This window comes from Trachypithecus francoisi, unplaced genomic scaffold (genome assembly GCF_009764315.1).
Source record: "Trachypithecus francoisi isolate TF-2019V2 unplaced genomic scaffold, Tfra_2.0 Lachesis_group4, whole genome shotgun sequence".
Lineage (NCBI taxonomy): Eukaryota > Metazoa > Chordata > Mammalia > Primates > Cercopithecidae > Trachypithecus > Trachypithecus francoisi.
The window spans coordinates 29,282,980-29,310,801 of record NW_022681469.1 but is presented as its reverse complement, the minus strand read 5'-3'; the positions used below and the strand labels follow the sequence as shown (position 1 = coordinate 29,310,801).

The 27,822-nt window shown below is 45.4% G+C and overlaps 1 protein-coding gene across 12 annotated transcripts in view; it reads left to right on the top strand.

Annotated features, from left to right (window-relative positions):
- Nucleotides 1-25,647, top strand: part of NRF1 (nuclear respiratory factor 1) — a 151,039-nt gene extending 125,392 nt beyond the window's left edge. For 4 of the 12 annotated variants that reach the window (XM_033194510.1, XM_033194511.1, XM_033194514.1 and 1 more), the window contains 2 exons: nt 11,789-11,845; nt 23,587-25,643. In XM_033194510.1, the coding sequence (XP_033050401.1) occupies nt 11,789-11,845; nt 23,587-23,750 (221 nt within the window). In that variant the 3' untranslated portion in view covers nt 23,751-25,643. Of the gene's footprint in view, nt 1-2,308; nt 2,588-11,771; nt 11,846-23,586 lie in introns of those variants that run through there. The other 8 variants (XM_033194516.1, XM_033194515.1, XM_033194517.1 and 5 more) reach the window with 4 other exon arrangements.
- Nucleotides 25,648-27,822: the final 2,175 nt, after the last annotated feature.

Here is a 27,822-nt window from a genome sequence, read left to right as displayed (position 1 = left end):
CCAACCTAATAAGACTCTTACCAGAGCTGCTAAGAAAGCATCAACATTTTTTAATATAGCTGACACTTTTCCTAATGATGCCACAGGAAAAAAGAGAGGATGTAGTATTTGCTGGTTTTGGGTGGGGTTTTTTGGGGTTTTGTCCTTTGGGGTTTTTTTTGGTTTGTTTGTTTGTTTGTTTTGAGACGGAGTTTTGCTCTTGTTTTCCAGGCTGTAGTGCAGTGGCTCGGTCTCAGCTCACCGCAATCTCTGCCTCCCAGGTTCAAGTGATCCTCCTGCCTCAGCCTCCCGAGTAGCTGGGATTATAGGCATGCGCCACCACACCCGACTAATTTTGTATTTTCAGTAGAGACAGGGTTTCTCCATGTTGGTCAGGCTGGTCTCGAACACCTGACCTCAGGTGATCTGCTCATCTCAACCTCCCAAAGTTCCAGACCACCCTGGGCAACATGGTGAAACCCCATCTCTACTAAAAATACAAAAATTAGCTGGGCGTGGTGGTGGGCACCTGTAATCCCAGCTACTCAGGAGGTGGAGGCAGGAGAATTGCTTGAACCCAGGAGGCAGAGGTTGCAGTGAGCTGAGATCGCGCCACTGCACTCCAGCCTGGGCGACAAAGTGAGACTGTCTCAAATGAACAAAAGGTTCATCTTTTAAATTTGAAAAAACTTTCATTCAAAATTCCAAAGAGTGTTTTGGGAGTATGAACTTTATGCTGATTTTAAAGTTCGTTTGAAAGAGTAAAACCTTATCTTAGCCATTTTTTATCCTACCAAGCCTTTCAACAGAACCACTAACAAACTGTAAAATTGACTCAAGTCCTCTTCTGCTTCTACCTGAGCTTTCCCCAGGTTCAGGTTTATAGGGAGTTTTCATCACAGAGATGGACCGGGTAAAGAAAGCAAGTGTTCTTGCACTTTGAAATTTCACTTTCTCCTTTATTTTCTTTTGATTTTTTTCAATTTCATTTTTTGTAATAAAGATGTTAGTGGAGACCAGACATAGCAGTTCACACCTATAATCCTGACACTTTGAAAGGTTGAGGTAGGTGGATTGCTTGAGCTCAGGAGTTCAAGACCAGCCTGGGCAACATGGTGAAACCCTGTTTCTACAAAAAATATAAAAATTAGCCCAGCACGGTGGCTCATGCCTATAGTCACAGCTAGTCGGGAGGCTAAGGCGAGAGGATTCCTTGACCCCAGGAGGTCGAGGCTGCAGTGAGCCAAGATCACGCCACTGCACTCCAGACGGGATGACAGAGTGAGACCCCATTTCAAAAAAAAAAAAAAAAAGATGTTAGGAGGGCATTCCCCACTTATGGAGTTCTCTGACCTGAGACATCAGCATACTTCTTACCTGTTGACCTTGCATTCTGTCTCTCAATCTTGTTGTTTCATTAATTTTATTCATTTAACACAATCTATATAATGCTTATTATGTACAAGCATTCTAAGTGTTTTACATGCATTATATTTAAAACGCATAATAACTTTATGAGGTAAACACTGTTAAACTGATTTAACACACAGGGAAGCTGAGACACAAAAAGTTTCAGTAACTTAACCAAGTTCACATAGAGAGTGGCAGACATGGAATTTGAATTCAGGCAATTTGTTTCCAAACCAGTGTACTACACTGTCTCCCTTTGATATGAGCTCTAGGTTCCTGCCTAGACCCCACAAATACAAGGTGATAACCATTGTTGAACAAATACATTTGGAAATGTCAAACCTTTCCCCACCCCTGCCAGAGGCTGCTTGCCTTAGTCTAGTGTAGCCACAGTGCCCATCTGCCCAGCTGTTGTGAGGGCTGTAGGAGTGTTCTGGAGGTTCATGCTGCCGAGTGCCCCTGGCTCAGCAGCCCTCCCTCTGCACACACACGGGCCTGCCTTTGCTGGCCAGAGGAGCTGACAGGTCTGTATGCTTCTCCGGTTGCAGAACTCGTCATTGGCTGGCTGTCAGCCTCAGACATTTTCGGTGAGCAGAGTACTTTGCAATTAGTGAATGTGTCATCTTGATTAGAGTTGGGTGGTGGGCTGCGGGTGCTATTTAGAGCCAGGGAAACTAAGGGGAAGTAGGTGATGTTCAGAAGGAAGGAACCCCAGCAGACGAGTTGTTTCCTCAGCTCCTAGAAGCCTCTGCTCGAGCCTTCCTGCTGCCCTTCAGTTTAGGCCAGGACTCTTTCAGCCTTCCCACCTGTCTCTAGCAAAGTTGAGACCAAGGTGGTAGGACTGTGGAGCCTGGGGAAAGGGTCAAGGGCGTGTTCGTTTTTGCCTGGAGCAAGTTTACTGGCTTATTTGTTTCCCCAGTTCCTCACCAGGTCTTCCACTTGGCTCTGCCTACAGCCCTTGCTTGGGGTCCCCCAGAGATTTTGAAGAGCACATCTCTCTCCGCCGGTCAGCACTGAAGACTCAGAAACCACCCACTACCTATGCTGCCCTAGTTAAGACTAGGGGTCTCAACCTTCCCTCCTCATGTTCTGAATGAAGAGAAATGGACTGGAGGGCTGTTTAAAAATTAAAGCTGCCGGGCGCGGTGGCTCACGCCTGTAATCCCAGCACTTTGGGATGCCGAGGTGGGCGGATCACAAGGTCCAGAGTTCGAGACCAGCCTGGCCAATCTACTAAAAATACAAAATTTAGCCAGGCGTGGTGGCATGCACCTATAGTCCCGGCTACTCAGGAGGTTGAGGCAGGAGAATCGCTTGAACCCGGGAGGCAGAGGTCGCAGTGAGCCAAGATTGCGCCACTGCACTCCAGCCAGGCTGACAGAGTGAGACTCCCTAGTAAATAATAAAATAAATAAATAAATAATAAAAATTAAATTAAAATTAAAATAAGCTAATGACAAGGCATTGTCATTACACTTAGAGAAGAAGCAGCCCTTCGCATTATCTTCAGGGTAGCATGTCCCACGTTCTGCGCTGGTCCTGGCAACAGTCTTGCTGCTGAGGTTCCACCTTAAGACTTCAGCATAACATTATCTGAAACTATAAGACTGCCGGGCACGGTGGCTCACGCCTGTAATCCCAGCACTTTGGGAGGCGGAGGCAGGCGGATCATGAGGTCAGGCTCATGATCCGTGTTAGGCTGGCTAACACGGCGAAACCCCGTCTCTACTTAAAAATACAAAAAATTAGCCGGTTGTGGTGGCGGGCGCCTACAGTCCCAGCTACTCGGGAGGCTGAGGCAGGAGAATGGCGTGAACCCGGGAGGCGGAGCTTGCAGTGAGCCGAGATTGCGCCACTGCACTCCAGCCTGGGTGACAGAGTGAGAATCCATCTCAAAAAATAACAATAATAATAATAAAATAAAATAAGTAAATAATAAAACTATAAGACCCCACTCTGCCTTACTGTGCTACTGTAAAACAAACGTACATTTTATTATGCATTCTAACTACCAAGTTAAGTCAGTGTAGAAGTTTCTTTAGGGAAAAACATTCTATCTTCTCTTTGCACTAAACAATCTTCACCTTTTCACATCCCTGTTTTCTTTGACCTTATGAAAAACTTCTGAAAATACATATGTTTTCCCAGCAGAATTTAATCTCAACTATGCTCATTAGAATACTTTCTTAAAAGTTAAATCTTTTTAGCAAGAGGGGTAAGAGAGAAGATGGGTGAGGACCAACAAGAAGTTCAGACAAGAAAGCAGGATTCTTGGGTGAGGTCCTTGCATGAGAGAACACACATTTCTATTCTGCAAGGCCTCCCAAGTGAGACAGGATGGCTGTAAAGCCTGTTCTGTACTGATTATAAAAGTGGTAAACCCAGCTAGAGCAAACCCAGCTAGAGCCAAAGGAGGCAACACATGTTTTAATTTCCCATGAAAACCAACTTTATGTGTATTATAAGAACCATAGGATTTTTTTTCCCACTGTCTCATCATGTGACTATTTGAATTTCAATGCAATTAAAATGAAATAAAATGTTAAAGGTAGTTATTAGTCACAATCATATTTCAAGTGCTGAATAGCCACATACGCCCTGAGATACTGAATTTTTAATTTAATTATAATTTATTCACATTTAAATGTAAACAGGCACAGGTACCTAGTAGCCACATTAATGGACTGTGCAGATACAGAACATGTCCTCCTGAGAGGCATGCACCACCACACCCAGCTAATTTTTTGTATTTTTGGTAGAGACAGGGTTTCACCATGTTGGCCAGGCTGGTCTTGAACTCCTGACCTCAAATGATCTGGGCTCCCAAAGTGCTGGGATTTCAGGCATGAGCCACCACACCCAGCCCAATAAGATATTCTTAACCTGGGGTCTATGGACCCTGAGAAATTCTATACAAAGGTATTTTTTTTTTTTTTTTTGGTATCACCTTTTTTTTTCTTTACCTCTGCTAGCAGCAGGGAGGGTATCTATAGCTTTGATTGAATGTGTAACTAGACCAGAGGCATTCCCACTCCCGCCCCCACCCCTGTTCATCTCCAGCCCACAGAAAAAGGTTAAGAACCTCTACTACAGAAGGTGGTGGTGAGGATCATTTAACTTTGAAGATACCTGGTATAGCACTGAGAATAAAAGGAGGAGCAAGGGAGAGGGGAGGTCCCACAGAGCTGGATACCCTAAAAGCTGAACCTGTAACAAGCTCTGTAATCTTAGGCAAGCAAATTAACCTCTCTAAGCCTTAGCTATAAAAATTAGGATAATGATAGTTCTGTACTCAGAAGGAAGTTGTGAGCATTAAACAAGATGATTCCTGTTCTTAGCATAGTGCCTGGCACAGGGATGCATCATAAATATAAAATTCTTTAGCTGTCGGCATCAATTTCTTCTCCATCGTTCCTCACATATGTTAGAGTGCACAGTACTATGTAGACGCTGCTTTCCTGTCTTTAAGACAGACCTGAATGCTTGCCTTACGCAGTTGAAGATGTATGTTGCAGAGGTGGATCTTGTAAAAATGGGAATAGAGCAGAAGCCCTTTCTATAATCTTGACTGAAGAAAATACAAGGTGACATTGTTTAAAGGCTCTATCATGTGCCTTCGTCTGGGGCTGCTCTTCTCTTCTGTACATAGTTTGCAGTCATGAGTGTGGCCTTTTTACTCCTAAAACGGCACAATCTGTCTTCAAATCTCAACAGCTGCATTGTATTTCACCTCCATCACAAAAGGTAGCTTTTGCCATTTTTTCCTCTTTGTCACCACCATCATCCATTTTTACTTACTGCATGTCCCTCTGTTCCAGCTCTTTACAAGTGAGAGGGACAGTGCCAATCCTCCGCATGTTGGGCTGTAAAACGCGTCTCTCCTTCCACCTTTTTCTGTGCTTCTCGTTCCCTGGACACATCAGCATACGGGCTTGTTCTCACAAGAGTCCATTGAGATGTAAATGTTAAATTAATTTAGGAACTGTATTGTTTTTCCCCAAAAAGGTTGCTGATGTGCCATTCCAGTGTGTACTAAATCACTTTTTGCCTCATTATTTTAATTAAAGTTTAAATAAATGTGTTAAATAGTCCCAGTGTAAGAGTGCATTTTCAGTCACCATAGCATAATAGCCTTAAAAGTACTGTTGTGTTCTATGACATTGTGATACCATTTGTAGCTTTCATCCAAAGATGGCAAGCTCAGTGCCTTAGGACTTGTAGCAGGCAACCCCTAAGCAACTGTTTTTTGTGTGAGCTGTGAGTCCCAGCATACAAGCCTCTCATCTTCAAGGTCCCCAAAGAGCAGCACAGCTGGTAGCTATGGATTTTTAGGCTGCCCTCCTGTAACGTCAATGGTCCTTTCCTCCCACCCCCTTGTTGACAGAGTGACTTGAGAGAAAATGAAGACACTAGGGTGCTGGTCTCAGACCGCGCTGAGGCATCGTCTGTCCTGTAAGAAAAAGCAAATGAAGATTCCTGTGTATTACAACTGTTTCTCCTTTGGAATCATAGGTCTTTTTTAAATAGACCTGAAAAGATTCCTTCTTATAAGGAGAGCTGTGAGCTGTGGATCAAAATGAAGAGGAGTGAGGGCAGTATGCGAGCATGGCCTGCGGCTCCAGCTGAGCTGGGAGCTGGCGGCTGTGCCTGGGAACTGAACAGTGTGTGTGGTGCAGCACCCTGGGACAGCAGTGTCTCTTAGGGTCTTCCACACGCCCCCCTGGGAAATAGTCTTTCTTTGCAGACAGGGACTTTTCCCGTTTAACTCAGCTAACTTTTCTCTAAGATGAATCGTTTTCATTCTGGGAAACATGTTGGTAGATGTCATACCAGGAAAATAACCATTTCAGTTGGTTCTAATTTTGCCTTTTGGCTATATGCATTGAGCGTAATTATTTAGGGTCTTTCATTGTCCATTCTTTCATTTTGTTGTTTTACTACTACTACAACCACCACCACTGCCACCATCATCTCCTTGCAAATGGCTAAGCAATGTCTGCATTATTCTACCTTCGCCCAGTAAACTGAGTAGAACAGATCTTCCAAGCCCTGTTCAGGGGCAGCTAAAGCCAGGACTTGCCCAGGATCTGTCAGCTATTAAACAGTAAGACTGGAAATCATACCAGATCTCCAGTACTCTTTGTACTGCCCAACAAAACTCCCTTCTTCCCTTTTACTCCCTCTTGCCAGCTTATCCAGCCTAGAAAGTAAAGAAGGCATAATACAAATGAAAATCATGGTCTTCATTATTCATCTAGTTATGCTAGTACTTGGTGTGGTGACTCCTTTGCAGGATTGTTTTAAGGAATGGTGGCAGGTATGTTTTACTGACTTCAGAAGTCAAAGAGTCATGGTAAATCTTAGCAGAGGCAAATAAAAACATGATACCAAAACCTAACATCTAAATCTGTACTGTCCAGTAGGATAGCTATTAGCTACATGTTAATTTCAATGCAAGTTAATTAAAATGAAATAAAATGTTGAAGGTAGTTATTAGTCACAATCTATTTCAAGTGCTGAATAGCCACATACGCCCTGAGATACTGAATTTTTAATTTAATTATAATTTATTCACATTTAAATGTAAACAGGCACATGTACCTAGTAGCCACATTAATGGACTGTGCAGATACAGAACATGTCCATCACTGAAGACAGTTCTACTGGGTAGTGCTGATCTAAGGGCTGTATCAATAACACTGCGCTCTTCTGGCAAGTTGTGCCCCCTCTGCACAGGGGAGGACACCACCAATACTTGATGAGCCTTGTCTTCCAGTGACCTCCTCAGCTCATAAACAGCATGGCTTTGCTTTAAAAAAAAAAAAAAAAAATCTACCCATGTGACTGCAGTAATCCACAGCCAGTAAACAGCAGGGTAGGAGGGTTGCAAGGAGAACTAATCTATTTTTAAGCACTGCAGAGTCCAAGCAGGAAAACCTGAGACCGGAGACAGTGGCGACACTGAGACTCACTTCCTAGTGAGTTTATTCATGACTCAGGCCACGTGCATATTTCCACTTGGATTCCTCACAAGTGCAAGTTTCTCTTCTAGGCTACAGGTATCTGCAGCCAGGTGCTCTAATGGATTTACAGTAGCCCGCCAAAAGATTAAATATCCAAAGCCTGATGGTCACAAGGCTGACAGGAGCCATGACTATTGGATGAATTCCAGATTTCACAGTGAAACAGAGCTGCTGCTGAGAAATGGGAGCACAGAGATGTTCACTGGGGCTCTTGATTCTAGACACTCAAAGAGGGGTACAGTTCTCTGCCCCATGTGTGTTTCTCACCCAACCTTTTCATGGTGTTGAGGAGGGGAAGGGACAGCTCAGTGGTGATTCTTCACTTCTAAAATGTGTCCTCCCTCCCTGTCTTCATAATGACCTCCTGAAGTCCAATGTGCCTTCCAAAATAGCTCTCGGGAAGAGGTAGCAGTTTTCCTGACTCCCCAGTCTCCCCCATCCTGGGAGATGTATTGATGGCACTAATTTGAGGGGTAGCAGAGACTATAATCCTACTGTCTTTACCAGCTGGGGCATCCGAGGCACGCAGTAACTGTTGACTACCACTGCTGCAACTGCTGTTACGATGATTACCATTATAATGATTAATCACTCACACTGAATGGGAAGGGAAGTAACCTTCGGAGGTTCATTCTTAGTACTTCTGACACACATGCTTAGGGCCGGGGCCAGTGAGTCTTCATTTGCAGAGAGGTGGTAGTGAATCTCCCACAAGGATCCCTACTTCAGGAATCCTGTGTTCCTGGTGGAAGTCCATCGTATCCTTCAGGCATACTGAGATTCTGTCTTCTAGAATTACTAGGGCTTTCCTGTCGCTCCTCAGGCATACCCCCCATAGCTGGAGGGATTTCCAGTTGCCAGGGTTCTTTGGTGCTTTTCTTTGCCTCCTGCAGAGATGCTGAGCTGTGGACACCTCCAGAAAGACCAGCACTGCCTCATGAGAGTATCTCCTGTTCCTCTTTGCAGGTTTAGGTTCCTTGTGTAGTCTGCACATCCAGAGGGGATGTGTCATTCTCTCTCTACCATTATAAACTGGGGTAGCCTCGGGCATTCATCATTTGTATGCCAGGAACTGCTAACCTAGGCTCTACTATTTGAAGGCTTAAAGACTGCAGATCAAAAGTGGACATAGAGGGCCTTTACAATGAGATGATAGGCCACTAGCTGGCAGTCTCTATTCTTAGTGTTCATCTAAGCCATGACCATGTCCTTCAGATACAGCTTTTAGATACCTTTCATGTGAAAGACTGGGTGCCTCCAGTCAACGTGTCAGGGCCCCACAGGGAATTAGCACATGTTGTCAAGCCCCATTGGCATACCTTCATGTACTCTGCTTTTCTGTACTTCAGTTCCGTAATTCATGTACTCTTTGGTCTGCCTGTCTTGGGTATTCTCAGCTTGGGGAACTCGATGAGCCAGCACACCATCCTATGAACAGAACACCAATCTGAGCCAGGGACATTCCGAGCAGACAACTCAGGTCAGGGCTCCCGGACAGATTCCCAAGAAGGTCCCTGCCATCTGGCAGATGGATGCCACTGACTGTGGTCTCCTCTCCATCCGCGGTGTCCTCAAGGCCAAGTTACATGCTTCTTTGTCTCATTCTCCTTCCCTTTAGGTCCGCAGATCTTTCCGAGTCTTTGTATGTAAAGGCAGATTTTGGTCTTAGATTATTCCAGCTCCTTATAAACCAAGACTGAATCTTGTGCCTATCATTGTGAGCACTATTCTGTAAAGGATTTTTTTTTTTTTCTGGCATACCAAATCCAGAGCCGTAATCGGACAAGTTTAATTGGAGTCATTTCAATTGAGCATGTAAAAAGGGCATTAATCACCGTTCACACAGGAATCAGAATATCAGAACAGGAAAAATTCTTATAGAATAAAGTTTTTCAGGTTATTGGGTAAAGAGGACTTTCCTCTTTTTATTTATACTTCCATTAGGATTTTGAAGGAATGTCAGTATCCTGTTATTAACTCTAATAGCTTGTCCCTCGCAGCCAGGATGGTTTGGGGCCCTCTGGCTCTCAGGTTACCTGTGTAAATACAGGGATTCACTTGCCAGCACCCAGCTCTAACATTTGCTTAATAAAGAGCAAATGTGCAGAACCCAGCAGCAGCAGCAGCCTGGCAGAAGCAGTAATCTGAACAGGACAAACGTGCTTCCTCTTTGGGCGATGCTCTTTCTCCATCCTCCTGCCAAGAGCAGGATATCAAATGAAGGGGAGGTTGTGGTTGGAGTCAGTGAAGTGAATGTCTAAGTGGCACCTGCTTCATTCAACAGATCTGCTTTCCTGGGGCCTCCCAGTACACATCTGCTCCTGACAAAGCCTCTTTTCTCCTCCTGTTGGTCAGACTGAGAGCAAAGGCCTGGCAAGGAGACATACTGGTTTTGCTTTGTCAGCACAATTGCCTGTGACATTATAATTACACCAAATCTTCATTATTAGAAAGGCCCCAATTTAGAGATTTTCAGAGCCTAAATGGGATTTTCGAAGTGAAATTGATTAAAAAAAAAAAAAACTTTGCCATCATAAAGCCTAGCAATTGAATCTGAGAATCATTGAAGGAGTCTAAATATGGAAACTGAGACATTGCTGTGAGGGAGACTACAAAGACCATGCTATCAGATTGGCTTGCTAGAGAGGCGTCCAGCAGTCTTCTGACTCCGCCCAGCCCAGCCTCTCCGTATTCCTGCAGCACTGTAACGTGCATCTACACTGCATTGCTTTCACATGCTGATAGTTTCTCATGCAGAGTCCTAGGGGGCTGGAGGGTGTTAAAATAAGTTGATGAGGTATGACAGTAAAGGAAAGAACCTGTGATTTAAATAAGGGAAATGCCAGAAAACTATATTTTAGGTAAATACAAAGCATCCAATTTAGATTGAGTTTCCATTTCAACAAAGGCAACCCTTAGAGTGTTACACAGTGTGAGTGTATGTGTCTGTCGGAGGCACGTTTATGATATGGAGTTGGCACACTGGAAGCTCTGGAAAGGTTTTAGAGCTGTACTCTGGCTATTTAAACTGTTTAAAACAGAATAAAATTTTAAAATAAGTTCCTCAGTCATGCTGGCCACATTTCAAGCGCTCTAGCCACCGTGTTGGACAGCACTCAGACAGAACGTGCCCATCATCACAGGAAGCTCTAGTGGACTGCACTGTTTGAGGTTGGTCTGAACCTCTTGAAATGCCTCGACTGCTTTTAAGGAAGCCTGGGAGTTTCTAGTGCAGTCTTGTTGGAAAGGAAAAATGAAATTTGCCTGAATGTTTCTGGAACAACCCCTTCCAGCCATGTTACCTAGACTGTGTTCTTGTTCAGCTTTTTGTAATTTTTCCTCCAAGGATTTCATGTCCTTTTCCCACCCCTACCCCTTGTTTTTTTTAAAAAAAAAAAAAAAAACCTGAATCATAAAAATGAGAAGGGAATTTAATTTTAGAAATGTCCACTTTCAGCTGACCTTCTCCTTGGCCTTCTCCTAATTAAGCTTTCACAGCCCTGCTGTTGGACCAGACAGTCCTTTTCTCATTAAACGGAGCATCTTATTAAAACAAGAGGGCATGTGAACACTTGAGCCAAGAGTGTGCAAACGAATTGTGCATTGTGTGGACAATGCTGCTGGGCGTGGAACGCTGGGCTGCCAACACTTTCCATTTCCAGCAACTCCTGGGACCAAGGACAGGGCCTTTAATCTTGCTTCTTCCATTTGTCTGTGTCTAGTAGCTACTGCACAGTTGCTTTGACTCCTGGAGAAAGCCCACGTAAAATAACAACACTACTTCAAATTTAGACCGTGTCTTTTTTCTCAAGAACTTAAGTCATGTAAGCATGATGTTATTTATCCTCATAGTGGTCCTAAGATACAGAAGTGGCCTGTTGGTTTTGCAAATGTGAATATAGTCAACTCTTACTTGTTACCTACAGATTATCTGTCATGCAGATTACTCGTGACACATTTTAAATCCTTGGGCAGTTTCTCTGAGCGAGCCAGTATAAGCCTGGACCATCTCCTCCGCCCCCGACCCAGCTGCTGGGTACTTAGGGAATACAAATTAGTTTTCATATTAGCTTAAAGAAGACATAATTAGGAAGGTAAGTGCTACAAGAAAATTACATCACAAATTCCAATGGCGAGGGGGAAATATGAGGGAAATGACCCCCTCTCCCTTCAACTGAACTAAAATCTGGTGGTCTAAGTGCACATTAGCACTTGGTGCTGGCATGCTTGCCGAAGGCTTTCCTCACGGGTGGAAGGAGCGAGGCTGTGCACCCTGCACCGGATGTGCATGGGAAGCTGCAGCGCCGCAGCGGGGCTGGTGGCCCATCTTGCCCGGTGCTTTTTTTTTTTTTTTAACAGTTCTGTGTTATTGTCAGGCCTCTTTATGGCAGATCGTGCAGGTCGCAAGTGGATCCTGACTGACAAAGCCACAGGTGGGTTCATCTTTGGGGAAAGAAGGAAGCAGCTAGAGGATAGATTCACTGTGAGGCTGTCATTCCAGGCGCTGCTTCCTACATGGATGGTGGGATTCCTCTTCTGTGCAGTCCCCCTCACTCGGTCACCTGATCGTTTTAGTAACCATTGATTATCGGATTTTTCTAGTGTTAAATGTTTCCTTTGCATTGATTAGCTGGAATTCTTTTTTTTTTTTTTAAGAGACAGGGTCTTACTACATTGCCCAGACTGGAGTGCAGTGGCTGTTCCCAGACACGATGATGGCGCACTACAGCTTCGAACTCCTGGCCTCAAGTGATCCTCCCACCTCTAGTTGGGATTCTTTATTTATAAAGAACTTGTCCCCATTAACAATTTGGCTATGCTAAGTACAGTTCAGACAGGAAAAGCAGGAGAGAAATTTGATGAAGTTTATTGGGATAGATTTCTCTCCATCTGACTCTAAAGCCCCATTACTGTCTATTTCCACTTACTGATCTGCTTTTTTCAGGTGTCTCACTGCCCAGAGCAAATTTAATTCTGCCCTTTATGTGCTCTTAAAAAGTTTTAGTTTTTCTGTGGCTTTTTCCTAAATGGTGCTCTACAGATTATGCTGAGTGAGGGGATGAAAAGTCACGAGTAAAAAAAAAAAGAAAAAAGAAAAAGAAAAGAAAAGAAATACAAGAGAAAAGTCACGAGTACATCTTTGGAAGCTTCGTTGCCTCAGTGTATCCCTGCTCGGATAGAAGAGGCAGGGGCTGGATGACAGGCACACGGGAGTTCGCTGTATTCCTCCCTCTCCTGGTACCTATTTGACATTTTCCATCATAAAAAGTTTAAAAAAAAAAGAAAAAGTTTGAAAATAATAATAACAGAAAAATAAACAAATCTCCCTTCCTAACTCTGAGTAACTCCTGATTGGACCTGCTGTTCATTTCTGCACCTGACTGTTGCAGGCTCCTGGTGACCTTCTTCTTCTTCTCTTTGTCATCTGGGTTCCACTTTCCATTTTAAAATATTGGTGCACTCTGCATGTCTATCCTCTGGCACACACACCTCAACCTGAGTGTTGTTCCCACCCTTCTTCCTAGTGATTTCTTCTGGGAATTTACTGGGTACCCCTTGCCCTTCTCTGTAGTCAGATCAGATGTCTTCCAGAGCAGGGGTCCCCAACCCCTGGCACCACAGGAAGTGGGTGGCAGGTGAGCGAGCATCACCACCTGAGCTCCACCTGTCAGATCGGCAGCGGCATCAGATCCTCATAGGAGCACGAACCCTATTGTGAACTGATGATCTGAGGTGAAACAGTTTCATCCCCAAACCATCTCCTTCAAACCCCCCATCCATGGAAATACTGTCTTCCACGAAACTACTCCGTGGTGCCAAAAATGCTCAGGACCGCTGCTCCAGAGCACATGCATATTCCACAAGCTCTAGCAGAATGCTTTCTCTCCTGCCGTCTTCAGTTTAAAGCCTTCTTGGCAGGGTCAACAGGCCTTGCAGTTAGCTTGTTCATCCCCACATTGGGAGCTCAATTTTCAAGATAATAAACCATGGTGGTTCTGAATACTGAAACACAGAACCCTGATTTCATAATGCTCCTGGGCATCTCTAGTAATTTCAAAAGGCAATCATGATATTATATCTCCAAAATAGGTTTTCAGATATATTTACTAATAAAGTAAAAATGAATTCAGTTTTAATATTTGACCTGTGGGATGCGGGGCATGAAAAGCTTCCTGGTGGTCTGCAAAATCAGGCAAAAGATAGAGTGACCCAGTCTCAACCAGAGTCACTCCTTTGAATGTTATTCCAGAAAGCAGTTTCTCTGAGTCTTGAGATGGTCCAGCAAGACAGAAGAAAACACTGGGTGCTGAAAAGCACCCTGTGCACCAAGGCACCTGTGAGGCTGCTCTTGGCTTCATGAGAATATTCCTTATTTGCCAGATGTAAGACATATTTTAATCCATAAATCCTCCAAATGTACCCAAAAGCCTTGGACTTAGGAAACGCGGAAAAGGGAGATTAAATGTCCCAGAAGGAGCTAATAGAACAGAAACAGAACCACTGGGAAAGAAATGCTTTTTCTCTTCCGCGCTTGCCCTACTATCATGAGGTTACTTGGACCTCCATTTTGTTTGATATTGACGTTCTCTTCATGACCTTCCTCTTCTTGCCCTACATATGTCCTCTTTCCTTCTAGTCCTTGGTATTCTCAGCCTAACTGATGTCTGCCTGCTAGACGAGCTTCTTGACTGATTTCCTGTTATCTTCTTCCACTTCTATACTGGCACATACCATGCCTGTTTTTCTTCATATAGTGGCTTTCTTAGACGTCAGCCACTGATGTAAGTATTTTTCCAGGCCTGTAAATGGAAGATTTTTAAAGGACTTCCTTCCTGCCTGTCACCCCTAGAAACACCTATAGATACCCTTGCTGGCTCCTTAAAAACTCAAGCAATATAATCTGTAATTTCATTTCTTACTCATGTATTCCCTCCTTTCTAATCATGGTCCCGGTTCCCATTTGGGCCAGTATTTCCTTGATGTACATAGTTAGCATTCATGTTCATAAACTAAAGAAGGCATTACATAATGTAAATTTTCCTTTGGGTTTTAAGAATTACTTCTCTTCCACCAACTGTCATGTTTATTATTTGTTTAGCTCTCTCTTTTTCTCTGAACAGCCATCAATATTTTTCTACCAACTAAAGATATTTCCATGACCAACTTGGAAGGCCTTCGGGCTGAAAGATTCAGTTACAGCAAACAACAATTCCCAAAGGTTTCCCAGACTGTGAGGGCAAATGAAAGGCCCATTCTTCCTCAGGCTGTCTGTCCTGCTCTATCTTGTCGCAGGGTGAGGGGAGGAGGGCCTGCTATGGTGCTGGATAATTTCGACAGCCCTGCAGTCCTGTGCTCTGCTAGGCTAAAGCCTGTTAGTTTCTAGAGGACTTCAGAAACGTATCAGGGTGATGACATCACATCATACTGCCCTGATCGTATTTTTCACATTCTTAATATTGAGGAGTGGTTTCGCCTGGTTGCTTATTGACAAATGCACTCGATTAGCAACTGCTTCATCTACGTCATGTGCAGTGCCAGTTCTGACTATTGCTGTGTTTCAGAAGGGAAGCCGCCTGCCAGTCCATCTGCCCTGATTTCATGGCTTTTATCTTTAATCTTTACATCTTTGAAGGCCTTTGGCGAATGATGTGCTTCCTGGCAGGAGAAAATCACTGCTGAAAGGAGACCTGTGTTGTCTCTGCTTTTCTTTCTGTTTCCCGAGAGCTTTAGTCTAACATCTGTGACCCCAGCCAGACTTCATCAAACTTCGTACTCAGAGTCATCTTTCAAAAGCAGTGGCGTTTATTATATACCTACTATGTGCCAAGCACTGTAATAGATTTTAATGTGTCATCCCATCTAGTTCAGCAGCCCTGTAAGATGAGTGATCACCATTTTACATATGAGGAAACAGGCTCATAAGCCATTGAACAGCAGAACCAAGATTCAGATATAGGTCTTTCTGACTGTGAAGCCTTTAATGGAAACAAACAGCCTACTTTTTCTCACATAAAATGCACCTGATCTACAGCACCATGAGAATGTGGTTGTGGAGAAAATTCGACTTCATTCTGGATCACAGTAAAAGGTGTTAAAGCTGTTCAGTCTGTGGAGGGTTCTGAAAATCATGAAGAGTATGATCAATGATTCATTTTTATATCATATTCAATTATTAAGCACCTACTGTGTTCAAGTTGCTCAGCATTAAAAGACAGTCCTCGGCTGGGCACGGTGGCTCACGCCTATAATCCCAGCACTTTGGGAGGCCGAGGCAGGTGAATCACCAGGTCAGGAGTTCGAGACCAGCCTGACCAACATGGTGAAACCCCACCTCTACTAAAAATACAAAAATTAGCCAGGCATGGTGGTACGCACCTGTAATCCCAGCTACTCAGGAGGCTGAGGCAGGAGAATCTCTTGAACCTGGGAGGCAGAGGTTGCAGTGAGTTGAGATCATGCCACTGCACTCCAGCCTGGGCAACAGAGCAAGACTCCGTCTCAAAAAAAAAAAAAAAAACAGTCTTGCCAACAATGCAAGCATGCAGATTTATAAAAAGAAAAGCAGCAACTCCTTGGGAACAGGTCAGCACATACCTGGGCCAAATGAATAGTGGCGGCAATAAAGTCACAGGAGGGAGAAACCAAGTAGGCTGTCCCCTCAGAGGCAATCCCATGAACCATGTGGAAACTGCCAGAAGAACTGGCCTGAGACTGTCAGGGCCTAATTCCAGACAGAGGGACCTGCCTGAGGAAGTTCACATGGCATCCAGGGGACACGTGATTGTAATGAGGGGGTAGAGTACGGTGCTTGCGGGAAAGGCTACGTAATCTCCTTCAACTATTAGCTATTTGGACTTTATTTTCCTGATCGGAGAAAGCAAAGTAATCTTTTTATGGGATTGCTTTTGCCAAACAATATTTTAAGATGTTAACCATGATATATATACTTATTCATCCAATAATACTGAATACTGAAAGAAGTTAGCCTTGGGAAAAATAAATTCCCTCAAATAAAATAAATTCCAGTTCCACATATACATGCACATATGTGTGTGTGTGTAAATTCCATTACAAATAGCCAAGTGATGAAACTCATTGCCCCAGGAGAGTGCTGGAAGAGAGTAGATTGGCTCATGAATGATAAATCCAGAGTGTGCAAGGCTGTGACCCTAACCTTTAAAGCAACTCTCATTGGCGCCCATGGTCTACCACAGTGCTCCCCTGGTGCCACCATCAGAGACAGACCCCTGTAAAACCTCATGGCCCCTTGTTTTGCAGCGTGCAAGGCCAGGCTTATGAGTAGATGTCATAATCTGCCACCCATGTAATGTGATTTCAGAGGCATCACTTTGTATGGAAGTTTTAAAAGATCCCTCTGGCAAGTGCTAAAGTAGGGTGATTACAAAGGAAGGCAAGAGATGGTAGTGTTTATCCAGGGAGGCAGGAGGAAAAGTGTTGAATTTGGGGTCTGTATTTGAAGGGAGAGAATCAGCTGGTGGGTTGATGTGAATGTGAAGTCAAGGATGACTTCAGAGCTTTTGGCCTGAGCAACTAGAAGAATGTTATTGCCATTTATTTGGGAAGAGTGGAGACTTGGGAAAAGCATGTTTCCCCATTTTGGCTCAAGAATGATACTCATTTAAAAAAAAAAAAAAAATAGAGCCATGTCAGGCCTCATTGTCCTTGACAGGGATATGTGGTCCTGCAGCCAGTTCTTCCAGAGATTTGGGTTTGACTGCTGCTTGATGAGGAAATCTTTGTGTTGGCACCTGAACTTTCCGAGTCATCTTTGACCTTTTTTTCCATTTTGACCAATTCTATAAACTTTACTATGAAGCTTGAGAAGAAAAACAGCAGGGGGCCCAAAGAGGACAGTCCTCTCCCTTCTGGGTCCTTCCTGGCCCTGGTGTTAAGTGTTAAGGACATTCTAATATATGGAAAAACTCCCAAATCAAAGGCCTGGGCCCCTGACTTTACCATCAACTCAGTCATTTGGGGAACAAAATCAGCCCTCCTTTGATCTGTGTTGAGGGTTTTTTTTTTTTTTTTTTTTTTTTTTTTTTGAGACGGAGTCTCGCTCTGTCACCCAGGCTGGAGTGCAGTGGCGTGATCTCGGCTCACTGCAAGCTCTGCCCCCCGGGTTCCCACCATTCTCCTGCCTCAGCCTCCCGAGTAGCCGGGGCTACAGGCGCCCGACACCACGCCCGGCTAGTTTTTCTTTTGTATTTTTTAGTAGAGACAGGGTTTCACCGTGTTAGCCAGGATGGTCTCGATCTCCTGACCTCATGATCCGCCCGTCTCGGCCTCCCAAAGTGCTGGGATTATAGGCTTGAGCCACTGCGCCCGGCCGAGGGTTTTTTTTTTTTTAATAAAATTTTTATGTTTACTTTTGAGTTCAAAAAAAAAAGACGGGTTGTATTTACTAAACTGAGTGAACTCTAAGGTTGTCTGTAGCTCTGAAATACTAAAATCTTCAGGATGTTAGAAGTATGTGCCTTTATGATGAGCCCCGTGGTTCTGGCTCTGACTCGTGAAAGGGAAGGAGCCCTGCCCTGTGACTTCTCGAGGGTCTCAGCAGAAGTCAAGTGACATGCAGCGGGGGTGAGAGGGCTCGGAAAGGGGCTGTACTGAGGCCAAGGGTCCCATTACCAGGACTCTACAGGGGCCCTGTGAGAAAGAAAAAGGAGTGCTTCCACCCCTTAAAGTAGAACACGAAGGGCTTCCTGTCGCTTAATCAATCGAAATGACCCAGAATACAAGCTTGGATTAACATGCGCCTCTAGATTAGGGCTAATCAGGGGCAGGCTGAGCAGATGCTGGGACAGTCCCAGCCTGATTACTGTACCTCAGCATTTAATCATCTCTCTTCCAAGGGCAGCTGCCCGACTTAGTGCACGCTGGGCTTCCAGGCCTCCAGCCCCTCCCCCTTTCCCTTGCCAGGGACATGAAGGCTGCTAGGTCAGAGACACTGAGGCGATTTAATCTAATCCCATGTCAAAATGGCTGTGTGAGAGAGAGAGAGGTCTTAAAATCCCTACAGTGGGATGGTCATGCATTTATTTAAGGTGGCAGTAGAGAGAAACTATGTAGAAAATAGCAGAATTGGGGTTCCAAGGCATGCAAGTTTATGAAATGACTCCCATTATGGCCTCCCTCTCCTGGGCTTCTAAGGTGTGTGGCTGTCCTCACCAGTTACTCATCCCTGGGAGCTTTGGGTAGGGACCATTTCCTCACCCAGGTGTGGCCAAATGTGCTTCTTCCCTGTCTGGGGTGGAGTACAGAAGATGGAATCTTTTTTTTTTTTTTTTTGAGACGGAGTCTGGCTCTGTCTCCCAGGCTGGAGTGCAGTGGCCGGATCTCAGCTCACTGCAAGCTCCGCCTCCCGGGTTCACGCCATTCTCCTGCCTCAGCCTCCTGAGTAGCTGGGACTACAGGCACCCGCCACCTCGCCCGGCTAGTTTTTTGTATTTTTTAGTGGAGACCGGGTTTCACCGTATTAGCCAGGATGGTCTCGATCTTCTGACCTCGTGATCCGCCCGTCTCGGCCTCCCAAAGTGCTGGGATTATAGGCTTGAGCCACCGCGCCCGGCCGAATGTAGTATTTTTTAAGTTGCTTTTTTTCTTGGCTGGAAGCTCTTGTTCCAAAACAGCCTCATCACCCTAAGGCTCACCCACCTTAATCACGCAGTCCCTAGAAGGGACACATGTTAAATCTTAGAAGGCAGGTTTCATTCATGGTAGTAGAAAACATTCCAGCACCTGCTGACTGCTGGCCACTCAAAGATGGAGACTTAATTCCTCCCTTAAGGAATCTACAGTCTCCTTGGGGACAAGACATGCAAGCAGTGAGGATGAATGAGGCCACTGCCTCCAAGGAGCCTGTACAGAGAGCCCAGGAGGAGCATCGGAGAAGAGGACTCAAGATGGGGAGGAGAGAGGCTGGGGCTAGCTCTCGGAGGAAGGGGAGGAGCCCCCTCCAGGCAGAAGGCATGGAGGTGTGTGCTTGGAGAACCTCAATCAAGTAGTTCATCTGGCTGGCGTGTGAAGTGAGTGGGGATTAGTGGATAACTAGGCTTAACTGAACAACAGTGGCCGACGTGAAGAGTTTAAGTACCTGCAAAGGGGTTTGGACTTGATATCCCGTGAGCCACCAGAAACCACTGAAGCATTGTGAAGGAGAACAGCAAGATCAGGTCAGATATTCAGAAGATCATTCTGATGATGGCAGTATCAGCCAATAGATACATTTTTGCATTAGAACCTTGCTTCATTTTATTCTGGGGACAATCTTCCGTGATACTATAAAAACTATTTTACCAACTGGGCATGGACCCACATCACAGGAAACCCAAACACATCACAGCCAGGGTGAAAGAAATTCAACTTTGACAATTCTTTTAGTTTCTGTTCACACCAGCCCTAACCCAGATGGTTGCTCAGTTAGAAAAGATCTCCCTGCACACTGTAGTCACTGTGTTTGCACAGCAGGGGACTGGTTCCCCAAGCCTGGAGCTTTTGGAACTGAATGGAGCCCAGAGGCAAGAGCAGTGAAATGAAGCTGACCTTTGCTTCTGGTTTTGCTTGCTACTTGCCAGCACGTGGGTTCCCTGGAGGAGTACACAGGTGTCTTGGCTTTGCCACTGGGCATTTTGGGTGATTTCGTTAACTTTGCCTGTTTGACCAGAGGAGAGCATGATCATGATACACTGGGAGGAGGCAGGGGACTAACGAGGTTGTATGGTCTTCACATATATATACTCAGGCCCATGCCTTGAATCTAGACGCTGGGGAGAGGGCCCAGCTGCACACTGGTTGAGGCCAGCAGTACATGGCCCTTGAGGCTATGCTGATAGCAACTTGTGGCGCACTTTATACTTCATACTGTGAGGAACGTGAAATAAGACAGAGCCAGGCCTGATCTTGAAAGCACCCTCTGTCAAGTGGGAAGGCCTGTTGCAGACATGCATCAACTGGCCCAGCTGGCTTATCCATGGCTGTCCCTGGGCCTCCTGAGAATCCAGAGGAGGCTGCTCCAGCATTGAAGAGGCTGGGATGGGGCAGGTTCCACAAGGAGGGAAAACTGACCCCAGTGTAAAGGGAAGAAGTGTGGGATAAGTCTATCTCATGAATAACCTGAGCAAAGGCCCAAAAGAGTGTGGCTGATAGATTGGGGGAACTGAGAGTAGTCTGGGGGTGGGGGGCACCTAGAGCACAGGGCACCTGTGAGAGAGTGAGGGAGATGAGACTGGAAAGATGGACCAGGGCAAATCATGAGAGGCCTTGAAGACCATGCTAAATCATTTGAGCTTTATTATAAGCTTTGGAAACCTTTTTAAAACCATGGAATTTAAATGTTTGAGATGAGGGGAGTAACACATTATGGAAAGATAATTTGGCTGGGTGTGGTGGCTCATGCCTGCAATCCTAGCACTTTGGAAAGCTGAGGCAGGAGGATCACTTGAGCTCAGGAGTTCGAGACCAACCTGGGCAACATAGTGAGACCTTGTCACTATTTTAAAAAAAATTTTTAAATAATAATAAAGATAATTTGAGTGACTGGGAAGGGGTGAACTGAAAGAGGGACTGATTAAAGATAGTTAAGAGCCATTTGCAAAGGTTTAATTGAAAGAAATTGAAGCCCACAGTTTTGTAGGCCAAGGCCTGGCCCTTCAGCCTGCTTTCCCCCATGCCCATGTGCACATGGAGGCTGGCCTCTCTCCTCCTCTCAGGCCTGCATTGCAAGTGTGGGGGCGACTGGCCACGTCTTCCATTTGTGTGAGGGCACACCAGAGGAGCCAGGGTTTCTAGTGATCTGTCACCCGAACAGCAAGTCTCACTTCATGAAGTCTCATTGCATCGTTGAATGCTTACCCCGTATCCCTAAACTGGCAGAACTTGCTCCTAGAAAACAGTTACATACAATTTAACATTGGAAAAGAAAATCTTATATTTGATTTTTTGCATTAGAAAATATTTTGACAAGCCTTTTTTAAATTAATTTTTATCTCCATCAAAGTAGCCTATGATTTAAATGTCAAAAAGAACTAAAAGGGGCCTCTCTGGGTCAGTTTTTCAATACAGTGGGTGAACCTCAGAGGCCCCACTGAGCAAAGGTCTTTAGGTCTAGATGTTGGGGTTGGTCTAATCAATTAAATTCAAACTTCCCACTCATTCTCAGTTTTGGCCTCATCTCTTTCTGCAGTAGCTAGGCCTCTATGTCCTGAGCCCTGTGGAAGCATAGGAGTTGCCCCTTCCACTTCTCTGATAAATTAGAACCATTTCACACTTGCTTTGCATCTTCTAAAAAATGCTGACATCCCTCATTTATATCCTTTTTTCCTCATTCCCTGTAATTGTAGTTTCAGAAGAAAGAGAGATTGATGTATAGATTAGTTACTGCTTTACTTACTGGGAATCCTTTTTTTTAATATATTAAGTTATCAGCTTTCCCGGGGCCGGGCGCGGTGGCTCAAGCCTGTAATCCCAGCACTTTGGGAGGCCGAGACGGGCGGATCACGAGGTCAGGAGATCGAGACCATCCTGGCTAATACGGTGAAACCCCGTTTCTACTAAAAAAATACAAAAAACTAGCCGGGCGACGAGGCGGGCGCCTGTAGTCCCAGCTACTCGGGAGGCTGAGACAGGAGAATGGCGTGAACCCGGGAGGCGGAGCTTGCAGTGAGCTGAGAGCCGGCCACTGCACTCCAGCCTGGGCGGCAGAGCAAGACTCCGTCTCAAAAAAAAAAAAAAAAAAAAAAAAAAAGTTATCAGCTTTCCCTTTTTAGGCCGGACTACCTTTATGGAGGTTATGTGCTGCTTCCTTTAAGCCATCCTTTCTACTGTGAAATAATAGTGACATTAGGGAGTAGATGGGGTCTTTTTTTTTTTTTTAAGTTGACACCAAAATGTGTTTTGGCATTTTACTGGTGTGTGAAATCTAACACTCAGGAAACAAGTGACCTAGGCTTTAAAAATAATAAATTAATAAATACGCTTGACTATGAAGGAAGGCACATAGATGAAGCAGTGGCCAGAAGATAGGATAGGAGAGGGACAAGTTTTTTTCTTTTCAGGCTGAGAGAGACTTGAGCATAGGCAGAAAGAGGGTTGAAAAAGGCAGTGTAGCCAAATATCAAAGGAAAGTAATGGTGGCCTTTTCTGAGAGGGAGAAGACAGGCTGGGGACATTTCACACCTGCCAGGCCTGTGCTTCCTAGCTGCGGAGGCAGGCAGGGCCCTCTCACGGCAAGCTGGGGAGGCCCTACCCTAAGGCATGTTTCCACAATTCCTCCAAACTTTTCTTTCCTGATAGTCTGTTTTTAAAAAATTAAAATGGCCAGGCTTGGTGGTTCGCGCCTATAATCCCAGCTATTCAGGAGGCCAAGATGGGAGGATCGCTTGAGGCCACGAGTTCAAGACCAGCCTGGGCAACACAGCAAGACTCCATCTCAAAAAAAAAAAAATTATATTAGCCAGGCATGGTGGCACATGCCTGTGGTTCCAGCTACTCAGGAGACCGAGGTGAGAGGATCACTTGAATCCAGGAGTTCGAGGCTGCAGTGACCTGTGGTCATGCCACTGTCCTCCAGCCGAGGCTACAGAGCCAGACCCTGTCTCTTTAAAAAATAAAAATAAAAAATAAAAGTTAAAATGGAAAAAAGTTGATTTCATAGAAGTAGAGAGTAGAATAATAGTTACCAGAGTCTGGGGAATGGTTGGGGACGGGGGCAGGAGAGGTTGGCCAGCAGGTGCAAAGGAAGAATAACAGTTCTGGTGTTCAGTTACACAGTAGGGTGACTGTAGTGAGTAACAATGAGGTCTATATTTCAAGACAGCTAGATTTTGAATGTTGTCACCACAATGAAAGATAAATCTTTAAAGAGATTAATATGGTAATTATCTCGATTTGATTATTCTACAATGTCTACATGCATTGAAACATCACATTGTACCCCATAAACATGAGTAGTTATTATATATCAATTATAAATCTTAAAAAATTAATGAAAAACATTTTCATGGGTGGGAAAGAGATGTCTTTGTGCCTGGGCCATGGGTATGTGATCACTTGGGGTTGGCGACCACAATACCTCAAATGCTGGGTGCCCCCGTTGAGCCAGCATCCGGGAACTTGAGCCTGAGCCCCACTAATGGTCTTCTCTTTGTCTCTCCAGGCCTGGTCCAGATCCCTGTGAGCATGTACCAGACTGTGGTGACCAGCCTCGCCCAGGGCAACGGACCAGTGCAGGTGGCCATGGCTCCTGTGACCACCAGGATATCAGACAGCACAGTCACCATGGACGGCCAAGCTGTGGAGGTGGTGACATTGGAACAGTGACATACAGCCATATTATGGCATCGTTTTCTAGTCTACTTCAAAATTTTTTACACGTTTGCAGAGGTGCAATCAAATGGAATTAAGTCTCTCGACTTTGGAAGAAAAGTTTTGTTAACCTTTTTTTTTTAAAAGGAAGAAAGGCAGCGGATTTTGGAATTGCATTTTTTAAAGCACCACTCTTGATTTTCTGGGATTGGTGGAGTAAGAAACTGCGTTGTCAATTTCACTGTCCCAAAAAAGCCAAATTGTGGCAGGACTTCTTTCTGCGGAAATGTGTGTGTATACTTATGTGTGTGTATGTGTGAGTGTGAATATATGTATATGTGTACATATGGACATACACATTTACATAAAGTATATATATACATATATATATATGTATGAAACCCGCATGGAATTATCTGTATGAAATCAAGGTGAGCTGTGGAAACAATAATTCACCCAGTTTAGTGGGTGGTAGGGTACGTGGCCAGACACAGTCACCCAGTTTTTTGTTCATACCAGGGTCATGCGTTGAGCTACTGACAAACTCAGGCGGAGGTGACCATGCCCTTCACCAAAGCTGCCTCCCAGTGGCCACACAGAACTCTCCCTGCTGGACTCACCTGAGGAAAGAGGCTCCAGCATGGGGTGGGTCAGAGATGTGTTTGCAAGGTCCAGGGGCTGCATGGTCTGCCAGCTGAGACGCTCCTCGGGCTGGCCCAGGTGCTGACCTTGCCACAGGCAGATGAATGTCTCGAAAGCTCCCGGGCCTCAGCCTCCCATCTCCTCTCCTTCCCAGGAATCCTTCTTGATCTCATGACTATTAAAATGTTGCTCTGGTTTTAAGGTCAGTCCTGAATTGCTCGTATATATGAACTGAAGGTAACAGAAGTATTAGGGGTTTGAGGAGTGCGTGCGTGTAAGTGTGCTTGTGTGTGTGCGTGCATGGTAGGGGAGAGGATGGGAAGGGGGCTGGAGGGGTTGGAAGGGAAAGGAAGGAAAGGAAAATCTTCCTAGACCAGGATACACCTGTGGGAGCAATTTTCTCTAGCTGTCTGTAGCTTCACAGAGGCGGCGCTGGAACGAACAGGAAGGGGACACCTGGTCTGTGGCCACAGCACCCTGAACGTCCACGATCTCGTGTGATCTTGGAAGCTAAGCTTGGTTGGGCCTGGTCAGTACACGGAAGGGAAGAAGGGACACCTGACCACAGACAACGGCTGAGGGTGTTTGCTGTGTTCCTGGATCAGGCCCTGCTTCAGAAGGGCCTCCTGGAGGCCCGTGTTCCTGGATGCAGCCTGGTGGCCCAGGCTGGGAGCAGCTTGCCTCTTCGGAGGTGTTGACTGACTGGGTGTTCTTGATAACCGTTAACTCTGTCTTTCTCAGCTGCAAGCCCTGAGTCTCCCGTGGCTGAATTCACCTGACTTTTCGACAGGTCAAAGCTCTGCTCCTTGAGTACAGGAACAGCTCCTCCTCCCTCCTCCCAGCTCTCCCCATGTGTGTGATAGTGTATTTAATGTGTTTTTTTAATGCGACATTAAAAGATTCTCCACATCTTGCTCAACCTTTGAGAGAAGTTTCAGATTCTTGTATTTGCTTGTTTTATATAAAACTATCTAATGTTCTTTATATGTTCTTTTCTGTACGTAATGGGGGGCGGGGAGGGAAATTTACATATAAATAATCCTAGTTCTACAATTTGTTATTTTTTTAATTATTATTTTTTATCGTCATTGTGAAGTTATCCAGGGACTTTAAAGTCCATGTTCCTTTGTGGTGAAATAACCTCCAAATAGTTTGAGAAGTTGCCAAGACGAAGAAAAAAGCAAAACCCCAGTAGCAGAGCATGGATTCTGTGTTGTTTCCCCTTCTGTCTTTGACTGCCTCATTCAATAAATAGTTCAAAATGTGGCAACAGGAAGTGGAATTGTTCATCTCTATAGGAGCACTTGGCTTCTTAGGCAAAAGGAACTCCATCTCGGGGCAGCTTGTTCTGCTTTCTAAAATGTAGTCCTACTTGAGATCAGTGGTCTCCGACCTGTGCCGCTCCGACGCTGGGGACCTCCGTAAAGAAGACACTGAAGATTGCCCAGAGCCCCTGCGAGCCTCATCACCAGACCAGCTCTAGTTCATACATTTCATGTATAACTTGTTTTCTTACACTGATGTTCTGGGAGAAAAATCTAATTTAAAAAATCCTAGGCTAGGCGTGGTGGCTCACACCTGTAATCCCAGCACTTTGTGAGGTTAAGGTGAGTGGATCACTTAAGGTTGGGAGTTCCAGACCAGCCTGGCCAACATGGTGAAACCCCGTCTCTACTAAAAATACAAAAATTAGCTGGGCATGGTGGCGGGCGCCTGTAATCCAAGCTACTCAGGAGGCTGAGGCAGGAGAATCGCTTGAACCCAGGAGGCGGAGGTTGCAGTGAGCCGAGATTGCACCACTGCACTCCAGCCTGGGCAACAGAGCGAGATTCCATCTCAAAACAAAAGAAAAAAAAAATGAGGGTAAGTGATGGTGCCTCTCCATCTTGGGAATCACTATTAAAGTGAATTGTCTTTCTCCAAGCACAAGCCTCAAGCCATGAATTGTTCCCCTGCATCCTCACTCCCTGGTTTCTCACACAGCTTACTCTCTTAACGTGGCATCTGTCACCTCTCCAGCTGTCCTCCTGCCCCATCCTTAGGACCTTCCTAGACCCCAGTGGCCTGCACCTCCACCCTTGTGCATACCCTAGCCTCAGCCTGGAATGACCTGCTGCCACCCCCACCACCCCTTTCTTTATATTGTTGGGTGTCTTGGCCGCTTTCCTGGTGATCATGATTAGAATGCTTGGATGGGAAGGCCAAGAAGCCTTTTCCTTGATGTCTGATAATGGTTCCGTGAAGCCAACTGCCTACCTTTCCCCCTTCTTCTTGCACAAATGGCATACCCTCGCCTGTTTTTCACCAGAGAGAATGGACTAGAAAAAGGATTGAATGCAGCCTAATCAACCACACATCCATGCTGTTGACTACCATGAACTAGCTGGGTTGTCTAGAATCCCTGCTGACCAAGGGCCTCTCCAGAGGTGCCTTCTAGCTGCTGTTTGCCTGGCAAGCCTCAGATGCTGCCTTTGCCACAGGCATGTATTGACAACTGGTTTTGGTGGGGCCGATGGAGACCTTCCCTTCCATTCCTGCCTAAGTCACCAACAGGAGCTGCTAACTCCACTGTCTACAGGGACCAGGGAGGTCAAATCAATGAGGGAAGCCGAGGCAATTCCCGGGGGAGAGGAGGGAGTGATGGGGACAGGCAGAGTGGACAGCATCTATCTAAATGGGGCAGCCTGTCCTAGGTGCTGAAGATGGACCCTAATGCCCCATCTTCAAAATTGTCCAGAGAATCTGGGGAATCCAGATTTTTGTATGAAATGTGATTGCAACAAATAAAAAATGTACATACTCAGCAGGCAAAATAAAACACATGTGTAGACCAGACCTGACCTGAGGGTCAGTTGCATTTAACTCTGTGAATGCCTATCATGTGCCAGGTGAATGAAGCGTGGTAGTGGCCTGTGAGACACAAGGAGAGAGGAGGAGACCTCTACATAAACCAAGCGCTGCAGTCCAAGGTGATGAGGCGCCATCTGGACAGAGCACTAGTGCAGAATGAGCTCTGTTACCACGTTTGAGCCCCTTAAAGGTCCTCTGTTAAGTAGTTTATCATCTAGGCTCCACATGAGGATCTGGTGCTCACAAAAACCAGGAGACTGGTCTAAGAATTACTGGCTTTAAGTCTTGCATCTGAGAAGGCCCACTGGTGATACAGGTGACCACTTGGCATTATGCGAACTTGAACAAATTAGCTGAGGAGAATCGGAAGGGCAGAGCAGAGGAGGGGTTCCTTGCCCTGGGCCTCACTCAGGCCCAAGCAAGGCTCTCTCCCACTCTCAGTAATGCCTCCGAAGCTTGAGCTCTGGGCATGGCAGGGTCGTACCAGGTTCATGGTGTTTCCTTTTGGTGTCAGCACCAAAACTCATCAGGGAGGAAACTGGAGCTTCATTATTTGGAGCAGAAGCTACGTGGTGTGAGGGAGTAGAGCCCATGT